Source organism: Alternaria triticimaculans (genome assembly GCF_023758025.1).
Source record: "Alternaria triticimaculans strain BMP 0046 chromosome Unknown scaffold_3, whole genome shotgun sequence".
NCBI classification, from domain to species: domain Eukaryota; kingdom Fungi; phylum Ascomycota; class Dothideomycetes; order Pleosporales; family Pleosporaceae; genus Alternaria; species Alternaria triticimaculans.
Genome location: NW_026055960.1, coordinates 2598426 through 2611816, shown reverse-complemented (window position 1 = coordinate 2611816; position 13391 = coordinate 2598426). Strand labels below are relative to the sequence as shown.

General features: G+C 49.9%; 5 protein-coding genes across 5 annotated transcripts; 3 read left to right on the top strand and 2 right to left on the bottom strand.

Moving 5' to 3' along the window:
• Positions 1-950: 950 nt before the first annotated feature.
• J4E78_003565 (uncharacterized protein) lies at positions 951-1974 on the top strand (the record flags this gene model as incomplete). The annotated part of the gene is made up of 2 exons (XM_049364203.1): positions 951-1074; positions 1124-1974. The coding sequence occupies 2 exons, from the start codon at positions 951-953 to the stop codon at positions 1972-1974; spliced, it is 975 nt and encodes a 324-aa protein (XP_049224868.1).
• A 515-nt stretch (positions 1975-2489) lies between these two features.
• On the top strand, positions 2490-3742 carry J4E78_003564 (uncharacterized protein; the record flags this gene model as incomplete). Its single annotated transcript, XM_049364202.1, has 2 exons — positions 2490-2497; positions 2698-3742. 2 exons carry the CDS (start codon positions 2490-2492, stop codon positions 3740-3742), a joined length of 1053 nt encoding a protein of 350 aa, XP_049224867.1.
• Positions 3743-6322: 2580 nt separating this feature from the next.
• On the bottom strand, positions 6323-6870 carry J4E78_003563 (uncharacterized protein; the record flags this gene model as incomplete). Its single annotated transcript, XM_049364201.1, has 2 exons — positions 6323-6808; positions 6862-6870. 2 exons carry the CDS (start codon positions 6868-6870, stop codon positions 6323-6325), a joined length of 495 nt encoding a protein of 164 aa, XP_049224866.1.
• A 570-nt stretch (positions 6871-7440) lies between these two features.
• Positions 7441-8751, bottom strand: J4E78_003562 (uncharacterized protein; the record flags this gene model as incomplete). The annotated part of the gene is made up of 1 exon (XM_049364200.1): positions 7441-8751. The coding sequence occupies one exon, from the start codon at positions 8749-8751 to the stop codon at positions 7441-7443; it is 1311 nt and encodes a 436-aa protein (XP_049224865.1).
• A 1119-nt stretch (positions 8752-9870) lies between these two features.
• J4E78_003561 (uncharacterized protein) lies at positions 9871-12225 on the top strand (the record flags this gene model as incomplete). Its single annotated transcript, XM_049364199.1, has 1 exon — positions 9871-12225. One exon carries the CDS (start codon positions 9871-9873, stop codon positions 12223-12225), a length of 2355 nt encoding a protein of 784 aa, XP_049224864.1.
• Between the last annotated feature and the right edge of the window lie 1166 nt (positions 12226-13391).

Sequence of the window (13391 nt, the reverse complement as noted above, 5' to 3'; positions counted from 1 at the left end):
CCTCTGCTAGAGGCTGTTCTTGGCCATCGAGGCATTGAGGAGGGTGAGATGTTGGATTCCGTGTTGGTGGGTGAGAATTGGTGGTCTGTGGAGTTGAGTCTCTGAGTTTGAGGCTGGAGGGTACGTAGTCAGAACACCTTGACTAGGTTGTGTATATAATGAAGATGTATGTATCAAGTGCTCGGATTAAACATGTGATATGATAGAGGTGAACTACATGTATGCGGCAAATACACGGCTCAGGTATCCTTGTGCCGTCGAGTCATGATTGTAGTCCATACAGGTACTTGACAAGTTCTGATGACGTGACGGTAGTGACACGTATTCAGCTACTCATGCTAAGCTAGTCGCAGGAGGAGAAATTATCTCGTGAAAGATTTGAACTAGTCAATGCTCCTTTTGGCGCATTTGGGAAAGATGACTGAGCAAGACATTTACTGGGAAAGGGTAGTGAAGGAGCTGATAAGGGGTCAGTGCATAGTAAAGTCACAAGACGAGCCTACCACACACAGGTCAAACGGCTTTGCAATTAGCTTATATTGGGTATTATTTATGGATAAATAACGGTATAATCTCATCTGTAAAGGATAAAAAGTCCGCGTAAAGGTCGTCAGGTGGACGTTAGCCCCTGGGTCAATCACGAGATCCCTCTCTCGCCTCACCCCTTTGGTAGATCGTCTCCCCTGTATTATATATTCCTCCTTTACAACCTTTGACTCCTTCTTTCTCCCGTATCCTTCCTGTCATATCTTTGTGCTGTATAGATTATACTACCATATCCTGGACTTCGTCTCCCGTATACCTCAGCTCAACCGATTGAACGGCTAGAAGCGATGAAGTTCCTCTACTCTAGCTTATTTGCAGCGTTCGCGTTGGCTACTGGTACTCTAGCTCTTCCAAGTACATCAAATTCGGCGTCCTCTTCGCCTCAAGTCCAAGTCAACTTGGAAATGGCGGGCAACACCAATGTCAAGATCTCAATCAAGAACACCGGATCCGAGCCTTTGCGCCTAGTCAAAGTTGATGGTCTTCTAAGCGACTTGGCCGTCAACAAGGTTACTGTTGTGAAAGATGGTAGGTCGCTTCCGATGCACGGCGGAGCAGACACTAATGTATTGTACAGGCAACAAGCTCCCTTTCTACGGTATTCACGTTGACATCGACCTCACTGCGCTTGCAGACTCATCATTCCAGACTTTGTCACCCTCAGAGACAGTCGACAAGCACTTCGATATCGCCCACGTTTACGATCTTGGCGCTGGCGGTATGGTCGATTTGGTGTCGCAGGGCACCTTCCTCTATGCGACCTCTGGATCATCGGTCGTAGAGACCATCTCCTTCGTCTCCAACACTCTTACCGTCAACATCGATGGATCTGAAGCAGCCGCGACCCGTCAGACTTGGCTTTCGAGCGTATGGAATGCGGAATTCAACCTCCAAGGCGGTTGCACCCACGAACAGTACGACATTCTAGACCAATGTCGCAGTCTGTGCTCAGATCGCGCCTACTCCGCCTGGCAGAACTCGCTTTCCGACGCTGGCAATCACACGAGGATCATGGAGTTCTTCAAGGACGACACTGAGCAGATTCGCAAGAAGCTCAACGACGGCTTTCTCGCGATGGGATCTGAATGTCGCAACATGAACGAGGGTCGCGTCAAGATCTTCTGCAACAACCTCGACGGCTGTGGACCGGGTGTATTGGGGATGACTGTGTGGGCTGGCGAGGAACTCCACGTCAGGTTCTGCCCCTTTTGGTTCGATGCGTGGTACCAGATTGATCATCCAGAATGTCATGAAGGCGACAAGACCAAGACGATGACGCATGAGCTCTCTCATGCACTGTTCAGCGTCGGAGATGTCAAATACGGATACGATAACTTTATCACGCTCAACTCCACGGATAACCTCAACAACGCGGACACTTACGCATTCTTTGCCAAAGGTAAGCTCTCTCACAAAAACTCTCTCTAGAAATGTTGAACGGACTAATGACCTGATCTACAGCTTCGCACAACAATTGTTGAGTTTGGTCGATCTTCACATTCGCGGCTTGTTGGAAAAAGAGTAGAATGTGATGATAAAGATGGGGCTGCGGGAAGTTCAGTCGTATGAGCGTTTACTAGTGATGTCCGCACGGGGGTGTGGGGATTGATATAATAGGGTCTCTACGTAGCCTAAACCCATGACAAGGATCTTAGACCTTAATCTTACCTAGCGTCTCGACGTCAGTGAATGCATTGACCTGGTCAAAGTACACCCCGCTTTCTCTTTTGATCACTCACCATTACCGAGACTCTAAATACCACGAGCTGCAGTGTCTCGTGCTTGCGGGTCTGTGCCTCGACACATACGAGGTCGGCAAGTCAGCAAATCTTTTGTCACGACCCTCGCCATTGCTGCAACTACACCATTTCGCAACCGAACGTATCCCGCCATGGAGCTACTCGATCTTCCAACCGAAATCTTCGAGTCTGTCATAGCGCACTATGTCAAGGTGGACGGTATCCGACGAGCCTGGCTTCGTCGCAGTGTGTGCAGTAATCGATTATGTCACCACTGATGACGCATAGCATTGCTGACGACTACAGGAACTTTCTGCGAGCACATCAGAACAGAGGTGCTTGCCAAGCAGCCTGCCTCAGCCTATTGGAACCTGGGTAAGCGCGAGTCGGCATTTTTGCGAAACATACTCAGACCCTTCCTCGAGCACCGAGTGCTCGCACTGTACGGCGCCAATGACGTTCTCCCCACGCATATCAACAAGATTGTCGACGTTCTCGTTAACGTCAGCGGTGATACCTCGCCTGAAAAGCGCTCGATTTGGGTCCGCGGTGTAATCGGCGCTCTGATCAAAACCCCGAATATCTGCAAGCTCGCCTATAAGCCGGGTGACAAAAGGAGGAGCAGGGTCATGTCGTCATCGGGGCGTCAAGAGGCTTTGAGTGTCGCAGTCATCATGGGAAAGAGGGACACTGTCTGCGCACTTACTACCGAGCAGGGTGCCATGTGGACAAAGTGCTCGACAGGATCTGAGCTGGGTTGTGCGCTGGAGTTGGCCGTGCAAAACGATGACCTCGATCTTGTTGAGGTACTACTATCTCATACTCAGCGATCAACTGTGAGCCAGATCATGAAAGTACAAACCATGACGGTCGTAAGCGGCATTATGCATGCTATCCGGAGCAATGAGCCCATCGCGCTGGTTTTGCTGGAATGGTACATCTCAAATGCCAAGCACAAGGAGATACGCTACCTCAGGGACTGGTTCGAAGAAGCCTGTGCATCTGAATTGATGGGCTTCCTGGGAAGGCTGATTGCACTGTCCACGCCAAGTATGCGAAAAGAATTCAGACGGAGCTTCCTCACGATAGCCGACCCGCATTCCTACGTATATGGATATGGCAGACGCCATCGTTTCGATCCTCAGCTCTTCCGTGTTCTCGTATCCTTCTTGTTGGATGCCGGCCTGTTTGACCGCAGCAACATGGACTCATCCGAATGGACAGAGCGCGCTCAATTCCACGGTTTGATCAACACTGCGGTAAGGAGAGGAGACTTGAATGCACTTGAGCGCGTCATGGCGGCCAGCGCAAATTCTGATCGCCTACGCCCCAATGCTAAGGGTCTGTCAACTTCTCTGCGCCTCGCCGCTCAACAAAGCCGTTTCGATATCTTCAAGTTGTTGGTTGATCACGGCGCCGATCCTGGACTCGATGTCGGTATGCAAGGCCCGAAATAGATCTGTCTCTCAAAACTCGGTAAGTTTCGCTTTTCTTTGCTCAGAGCAATTCAGTCTCAAGAGACGGTGTATCTGGATTAATTATTTCGTATTACTTTAACGTTCCATGCTTACCAGTAGTAATCTAGCAAACAGACTCATACATCCATATGGTGGATACGGGTAAAATGGCTGTGGAGAAGTCGGCTGCAGGTAGACGAAGGAACGATGGACATATGCCCAGGTGTGGCCAGATTCGCGGGATCCAGAAACGAGGCCTTTGCCTACTACACGGTAACCTGAGTAGATCACGGAATATAATCGAAATGATGAAAGAGAAATCTGGGCTCATGCGCGCTTCTAGTTGAATGCGCTGATGATGGTGTTGGGCGCGTTGAGGAATGAGGTTTGTCGACTGATGTGACTTTGGAGGGACAGCCCGCAGTGGAGCCGTCGCGACCGAAGCTAACCTGAAAGGTGTCAAATTGAGCTAATAGGACGCCTAACCTGGGCTTTCCTTGCCACCCTGCGTCAGCTGCTCCTTAGTCACTCTGACTGCAACATCACTTCAGGAACGCAACCTGGGCGGGCTGCGGTTCAAAACTCGACGTATGGGGAGGAAATCAACAGAGCACAGAAGTCAAGTCGGCAAGTATCCTTGTTCATTAATCATCTATCCAATGTCGGTACGCTGTGTCGCTGGTATATCGCCCTTCACTTTCCCGCCTTCACAGATCCCAATCACAACTTCTTCGACACTGTTGAACCAACCAAATTGGTTCGATCAGCAGCCACCGTCATTAGGGTCAGACCTATAATCCCACGGCGTTAGCTCTCGTCCTCATCGCACAGTTCGCGCCATGTGTACAGCCACTTACTTGAAAAACCAGTCAGCGACCGTCTGAGTGCCGCCCAATGGACAGTTGTTGATGTTTTCTTTAAGACGCCTTTTGCAGTCTTCTACAGCCAAGGTATGTCCTCCGCTGCTACCCTTCCATCCCACTTCGTAGTTCATCTTGATGCCATTGCACCTGGCCGGGGCGCATGCTTTCTTCGTTTGGCGATAGTTGAAATATCCCGCGAGGGTTAACGATTTACACAGGTCGTCAGCAGCATCAAGGAACGAATTCTTGTTGCAGTCGTTGAGGTAGGGCTTGCCGCTGCCATAGCAGCCGGCCATGGTGCTGGTGGCCGAAGCCAAAGCGATGAGAGGAATAGAGAGCTTCATCGTGAAGAGTTTGATGAGAAGAGAGGCAAATTCGAGTGTGGTGGTGTTGTTGTTGTTATTGACTTGATGAGGATAAAGAGGAATGTAACAAAGAAGAAAAGCTGCTGGCTTTATACGTCATGCGACTGACTGCGACTGGAACGTGCTGTTTTTACCTTTCTTTCACTCGGGTTGCGCGCATATCGACCTTCGTAAGAGCAAGGCTGGAATCCTGCCTGGTCGTGATCCTACACGGGAAGATGTAGATTGCGGGAAGTATGAGCCAATCCGCGAACGGTCATCTCTTGTGAAGGATTACGCTAATCGTAGGCGTACGGGAGAACTGGAGCTGTAGGATTAGAAAAAGACTTGTTCTCCGATGAATGTTTCTCAGCCAAGTATCGGGCGTAAGATAGTTCATTACACCAAGGTGTAGCTGTGGGCCAAATTACGCCCTGGTGGAGTAGCCTCCACCCAGAATCCTTTCCAATCCGCTATAACCGAATCTTAAATGTGTAAACACGAGAGACCTGCTTAATGCGGGAAGAACCGACGCTACGAGAGGCTGAAGAGCAAGGATGTGAATAAACGAGCCGGGTTTTACCAGTATAGGCTATATCTCCACGAGGCGGACCTGCAGACTTTTGCACCAACCTGATGGCCAGGTAGCATTCTACCAATTGACTTCTGGACCCTGGAGGTTACATTAGCGCAATTTCTGCCTGGATGGGAGGACATTGAGTGTCGCGTAGGTGTCAACAACGTTCAGACTTACGCCGATTTACCGGTTCCGCGGCTTGAACACCATATCAAGTTCAATTTCTGTAATTCTCGGCGCATCGGTTTAGTGGAGCATACGGGCTATGCACATGAATATCGTTATGAAGAGATGTCTTCATATCAGTAATCGCAAAGCGATTCTCAGCGCAGGACGCCTGAAGCTACGATCATGCGCTTTTTGCATCTAGTCGGAGTCGAGAAATCCGCTCAGAACTTCCAAGCCGCTCATAACGCGACATTCGACTTGGGGATAGCGCGTGAGCTCCTGTGGGCTTGGTCTAACACATTGACATTGATCTTCTCTGAGTCGCTTTGTGCATGCATCTCAGGGGCCATTGAGACTTTGCTTTTACTCCTGGTATCCTCGTGGTGGTCTTCCAAAAGGGTTGGGTGCCTCTGAATGGATTATTGGGATTGTTGCCTGGTCCTTCGTGAACAAATCACGGCGTCGGTAAGAAGAAACTCTTCATCGGTGGTTGATGGGTGACCAAGTCTGCAGCATCGTGACCTAGAGAAATGCGGTGACCACTTCCTCCTCTTACTATGCTCTTTTCCATTTCCTGATATCCTTATGGGTAGGTAAAGCAGGCTGGAGTAGCGACAGAGGACCACCCTTACTTCGACGTCGGTACACAGATGCCCTGCCCTACCCTGAGATTCCCACAATCCACACCCTGATTCCCTCGTAACCCCAGCAGACCATCAACACTCAACCCATTCGCCTCCGCAATCGCCCAACACGTATCCCCCTTCTCAACCCGCAACTGGCGCTCCCCATCCCCACAGCCAGCAACAACTGTATCAGCCCCATCACTCCTATTCACAAGCTTAAACACCAGGAACAAGAAAACCAGCACCAACAGCGCAAACGGCAACATCATACGCACAGCACTCTTATTGCCCTCTTCTATCATCTCATCCTGCTCGCGTCGCTGCTCGTCGGACGGGGGCTGCGAGTGCTCGCCCGTGGCACGCAGCTCGCTGTATCGGTTTCCGGGCTCGGATTCGTAGATGCAACCGGATGCGTCGCGGAAGGTGTAGGTTTGGGTGTCGGCGTCGTAGCCTATGCGCTCGAAGCCGGAGGGGAGGCGCTCGGCGTCCTGGGGGTTGTGTTAGTGGTCTGGTTTGGCAGGAGGTGTACAAGGGAGGTTACGCTGTCCATGTCTGTCCAGCGACCCATCTTGAGAGGGCTGGGCTAGGTAGAGTGAGTGATGAGGGTAAGTAAGATGCTGATTGCGATATGCTAGGGAGGTTGGTGGTTCTTTAGAGGATTACGAATGCGCGGTTACGATGTCGCTAATTGCGGGATCGCTACAAAAACCTAAGTATCATATGATCCTGTTGCCTTTACAGCCAGTTGGGCAGGAAGCGAAGTTAGAGGCAGGAGGGTACGTCGTACGCTGTGACGCGTGGCGGCGGCGCGGAAGAGACGTGACGACGCGGGATGTGGGGCCTTTCCGTGGCGTCCACGGGTGGATCTACAGCGTGCATCGGGCTGGGCTAATGGGCGGGCGTGACTGCTACACATACATCGCAGCCAACTCACGGTAAATCATCTCAGTACAAGCTCACAGGACAGATTATTGCATGATACTTATCTGGAGCTGACTTTCTGCTGTATCCTACATGCACCTTTTTGGCTACATCACAAAGGGCGGCTGCTAAGGCGAGTCGCATGCTTATAGGATGACGAACGCGCACACCCACTAGTGTATACCATCAACCTTAACCTTCACTTGCATCTTTCTTGCTCATCCCAAATGTCCTGAAGCAGTCTTGCCGTCTTCACACTGTGGTTCGCAGCCAGATTCCAAATGCCATTGCGCTCAGAGCTCCTCTTCGGCACCACAGCACCATAAGCCAGCAATAGCACCACCATATCGATATGTCCTCCCTTGAGTGCATACCACAGCACTGGTGTAGATGGGAAGTAGCCTTCCTTTGCTTGTGTGATCTGTACACCACTGCGGATGAGCAGCCTGGTAGCCACAAGCCAGCCATTCTCCACCGCCACTGTAAGACCCTCCCATAGTTGGTTAGAGCCGATATAACCCTTTTCATGATTACGATTTGCGTATTTCAGGGAGGGATCGACTTGGAGCAGGTATTGGATGATGTGCGCGTGGCCGTATCGACAGGCTGAGTGGAAGGGCGTTGGCTCCAATCGGCGTATGTAATTGATTGCATCCTCAGGATAGTAACTGAATCGTAGTACGCCCATTTCACCATTCCGAACTGCCCAGTCGATCCAGCCCCGCTTTGCTTCCCTGATCAATTTTCCAGAGTAGCAATACTTCAGGTACCAGGACATGAGTGTTGGAAGTATAGTAGTACGCTGCTCGAACATGCATGCGTTGATCGAGTTGTGCAGTTGTTTGCGCTTGTAGAATCCCTTTTTCATACGTTCGTAAATGAAAGAAGCGGAGTAAAGATGCCCATTGACGGCGGCGGCGGTGAGCGGCGTGCCGTACAGCTCGCTACGTAGACCTACGTCGTATACCTTGCCAACAAGGAAACGAAGGGCAGGTTCACTATTGACAGCAGCGGCAGCAGCGAGCATTCCCACCGTATCTGCGCGGCCCATATTCTTCCTGACCTTGACCGAGTCATCGAATGGTCCCCGGCAGAGATATGCGAGAATGTCGTCTACCGAGAGTGCCGCTAACATGGCGTTACAGAGGGCCAGGCGGTAGCGTTCGCGCTGCGCTTGCGATTGATAATATGAAAATTCCATGAGAAAATTGACCGTGGCTTCCATGTGATCAAGAATGTACGTCGAGCGGCAGCGGGTGGGGCCCATCTTGGAGAGGACAGTGTACATATTTGGTGCCAGTAGACGCTGCTTGCGGTCGTCACTGAAGCTGCGGTAGAAACTTGCGGAGTATCGACCAAACATATCGTCGTGTATTGCAACCGCGAACGCTTTGCAGACATATCGTACGCGAACTGCCATAGCCCATCCGCGGCCATTATACAGGTAGTCGTTCAGGTAGTTGTGTATGATAGCAGCGAAAATTTCTGCTGGGAGATCAAGTAAGTTCATGATGGTATCCGAAGGTGGAAAGCTCATGGTGCAAGGCTTTGCGACTGAGTTGTACTCATCGCTGCGCTGCCAAGCAATTTGCGCGTTTGCAATCCATGGGTATCAAGTCGCGTAGTCATCTGACTCCAAGTGCAGGATTGACGCGTTATTGCTGCGATCAGCTTTCAACCTTTGATCTTGCACTCGAAAAGATGTCCACAGAGATGCCATGTGGACTGGTATTTCAAGTAGTATCGCCAGAGCGACTATGTCTTCCAAGTGAACTACCAGAGGGTCTTCATGGTAGCGAGACCCACAACCAGATATTACGAATCAACAGGTTCCTATTGAAGAAGTCAATTGTCTACATTGCAAAAATGGCGTCAGTTGAGGCATAATAAAACTGATAGTAATAGCTCCAAGGAATACCTCAAGCTTTTGTTGTTGCATGCCCAGGTAGTACAAGAACGCTAAGCGTTCGGGGATAAGGGAGGTGACAAACGGTCTGCGTTGGCGAGGCTATCCGTCTCGGCATGATCCCTGCATCGTGAGGCGTCGTGTGCAGTCTAGATTGGGAGCCTGCACGTTCTGATGGCAGAGTGGATGTCAGGAGGCGCGGCGCTCTGTGATTGATGTCAACGATCAGCGGCGTCTGTATTGATGATGATGACCGTGCGGGGAAAAGCCGACGTTGGCGGCTTCCTAGTCGTCGCCTCGCGCTTTCCAATTCCCAGAACGTGTCAGGGATGCTACGATAACGCGTGGTAGGCGCACCTTCCCATCTGAGTTTCATCAATTTCATGTCACGACATAGAGACTCTATGAAGGATGCGTTTGATGATTGCATCTTTCAGCCACCTTCTAGACTCGCCGCGCGCAAACAGGAACCTGAGCAAGCCATAGCGCGCCACTGAGGCTGTGCGCGCCGTCCACGTGTAGCAGCCAATCTGGCTGATCGACGTCATTCGCTCGACTTTCGGTATCCACCTGCATACTAAGCACGTACCAAGCCGGGTCAAGCTTGCCGAGCATTGATAAGGAAGGCGGTGGCCGCGCCTCACTTACTTGGCCACACTTCTACTACCGCCCCAAGTACATTCTTGTACTCAACCACCCCCAAACTCTACAACACCAAAACCGATGGGAGAACCCGACGACCCCTCTATACGCAGCTTCAAGTCTAAGGCAGCATCTGCACTTGGCTTGGGACGCAAGAAAGACACGCAGACCGACGTCCTTCCGACCCACAACCCCCACACGACCGCCCATCCTGGCCTAGATGGCAGCAACCCGTCGCGTAGTGCACATGGCACCAGCGACCACAGCGAGAAGCCCGTTGTCAGCGATAATAGCTCCACAGACATCGACAATGGCAGCGTCAATACCGCGCCCGATGGAACGACGCCTCCCGCCATAGGATCCGAGAAGCGTCCGTTCTACTCGCTCGTGCGCATCAAGAACGGAAGCCTCCGATTCATATCCCACACCAAGAATGCCATCACACACAGCTGGATCAACCTCCTGCTCGTCTTCGTGCCTCTTGGCATTGTAGTCAAGCTTGTGCACCTGAAGCCCGAAATCGTCTTCTCCATGAACGCCATCGCCATCATTCCGCTGGCTGGCCTGCTCGCGCACGCGACCGAAGTTGTCGCTGCCCGTGTTGGAGATGCGCTCGGTGCACTGCTTAACGTATCCTTTGGAAACGCTGTCGAGTTGATTCTCTTCATCATCTTGCTCGCCTCTGACCAGATCGAGGTCGTGCAAGCGTCTCTACTTGGATCCATTCTCGCCAACCTGCTTCTCATTTTGGGCATGGCATTCTTACTCGGTGGTTTGAAGTACCAGGAGCAGGTCTACAACAATACCGTCACTCAGATGAGCGGTGTTATGCTGGCCCTTGCCGTAATGAGCCTTCTGCTACCCACTGCCTTCCACGCTGCTTTCGAGAACAACGCCATCGCCGACCACGAGACATTGTCCGTCAGTCGTGGAACCAGTGTCATCCTCCTACTTGTCTACGGCCTGTACCTCGTCTTCCAGCTCAAAAGTCATCGTTATCTCTACGCTAGCACTCCCCAACATATCATTGACGAAGAGTCACATCCCGGTGTCCTTGCCGGTGCTTTCGACTCATCCAGCTCCGACTCTTCATCTAGCTCCAGCAGTAGCGACAGCGACAGCTCCTCCAAGAACTCTGATGGCACCATGAAGAAGAAGGCCAAGCGTATGGTGAAGAGGCTTCGCCGCAAGTCCAGCGCTAGCTCCAAAGACGCAGATGCGCTCTCGGCCCTCAATTCGCCAGAGGGTGAGCTACATCAGAGCCCTTTCGATTCGGAGAGAACCAACAGCGTCGCCACTGCTAACAACGCAGCTCCTATCACTTCTCGCCGACACTCATTCGATGTCATGAGTGGTGACGAGGCCGATAACGATCAATACGTCCCAGTCGTTCGTGACTTCGAAGCCGCTTCGCAAACTTCGCGCTCCGTGACGAAGAAAGAAAAACGTAGGCACAAGAAGAGCAAGAAGGACCGACGTGATCGCAACAAGGTCGACACCATTCCCGAAAAGGAGGTCGTGCCGAATGAGCCTACGCCCAAGGTTACCTTCGCCGAGGAAGTACAGAACGACAGTGCCACTACCATGAATTCGAACCCTCGCAGATACAACCGGCCTGCTCTTCCTTCGCTACTCTCCAACAATGTCTTCTCGAACCCTCAGAACCTCGCTCCACTTGGCGGTCCCGCGCCCAATATTCGTATGGCAGCACCTCGCGACAACACAGCTCTGCGTGCACCCCTTCGCCGATCCAAGTCCCTCCCGGATCAAATTGGCCGCGCCGACTCCACCGGCAACGCAGTCAAACATCCTGCTGTCTCTCCACAGGCCGCCATGGCCCTCAACGAGGATGACGAAGACGATGAAGCACCTGACATGTCCATCAAAGCTGCTATCTTCATGCTTCTGATCAGTACTGGTCTCGTTGCTGTCTGCGCCGACTTCATGAGTGAAGCTATTGAGCCCATGGTTGAGAGTTCTGGTATCAGCCAAGCGTTCATCGGTCTTATCATTCTTCCCATCGTTGGCAACGCTGCAGAGCACGTCACTGCAGTCACTGTCGCGATGAAGAACAAAATGGATCTTTCTATCGGTATTGCTGTCGGCTCTTCCATCCAGATCGCTATCTTCATCACACCTGTCATTGTTATCCTCGGTTGGATCATGGGCAAGGAGATGACACTGTACTTCAACATCTTTGAGACTGTTGCACTATTCGTCACAGTCCTGGTGGTGAACTTCTTGGTACTGGATGGTCGCAGTAACTATCTCGAAGGTAGTTTACTGATCGCTGCCTATATCATCATTGCGCTGGCCAGTTTCTTCTACCCTGACGGCTGTGAGGCCAGTGCCATTGGTGGCAACGAGGACCGCTGCAACAACGGCGAGGTTGCTCGATTGGCCCAGGGCATGGTCAAAAGGATGATTGGCATGTAGGGCCAACATCGATAGTCAAGAAGCTTGAAGCCTGAGTAACATCAGATTTCAGTATGAGTTCTTGGTCTTTGCCATTGCTTTGCGATCATACGGTTGAGTGGCATGGTGTGATGTCCGCTCCCGTACAGAGACTTTCCATTGTGTCTCATTTCCTTCTATTACGATAGCATACAGTCCTTACAGACACCTAATAGCTCATCACCTCAGAGGTCCTCAATTTGACACATAATACTAGCTCCTCAACCAGAGCCTGCCTCACATTCTCGCCTCTGTTTGCCAAGGTTATTGTTAGCTCTCTTTACTAAAAACTAGTATACTACTAAAAGTAACTATAAGTTATATTACTACTACTGTCTAGCTTAAGTAAAGTATAAGTAGCTAAAATTTTTACTTAAATATTCTTACTTATATAAACTACTATAAATATAACTATTATAGTATATTAAAATTAGCTTTTTTATATAAACTTAGACTAACTTAAGTAAAACTTACTTTATAATAGCTATATAATAGTGTAAATTATATAAGCTAAAGCTAAGTTTTAATATACTTACTATAATAATACTATTTACTAGTACTACTATATAAGCTAAGAACTTAATTTTAAGTAATTTAATAGAACTTAAATAAAATATTTTTATACTACTAACTTTACTTTTAATTACTTTATATAACTTTTTTATATAAACTTAGTTATATACTATTTATAAGTACTATTATTTACGCTAAAAAATACTTAAAGAGCGTTATAAGCGTAAAAGTAAAATAAAAGTATAATTTTATTTATTTAGTAAATAAAATTTTATAAAAAAGCTTATAAGTAAGTTAAAAGTAATAGAAGAGACTATTAAAGGCTTATAAGTATATTTAATTAATAACCTTAGCCCTAGCTTTGCTTAAAATATTTTTCGTGTAATTAAAACCGCTTGTTCGTGGCATTCGTTGATATGATGCACACGTTGCTGATGTGAGGAAAACCAATGATGCCTCTTGCTAGTCGAGGGGTCATCTTCCGGCGCCCTGCCAAGAAATTTGGCGCGTCTGCCTAGCCCGCTCCTTCGACATACGCGGAACACTTCGCGAACTCAGCCACCAAGCCTCGACGCCCTTTGCCCTTTCCCCTGCTGATCCTTCAATATGTATATCGTACATTCCGTCTATCTACG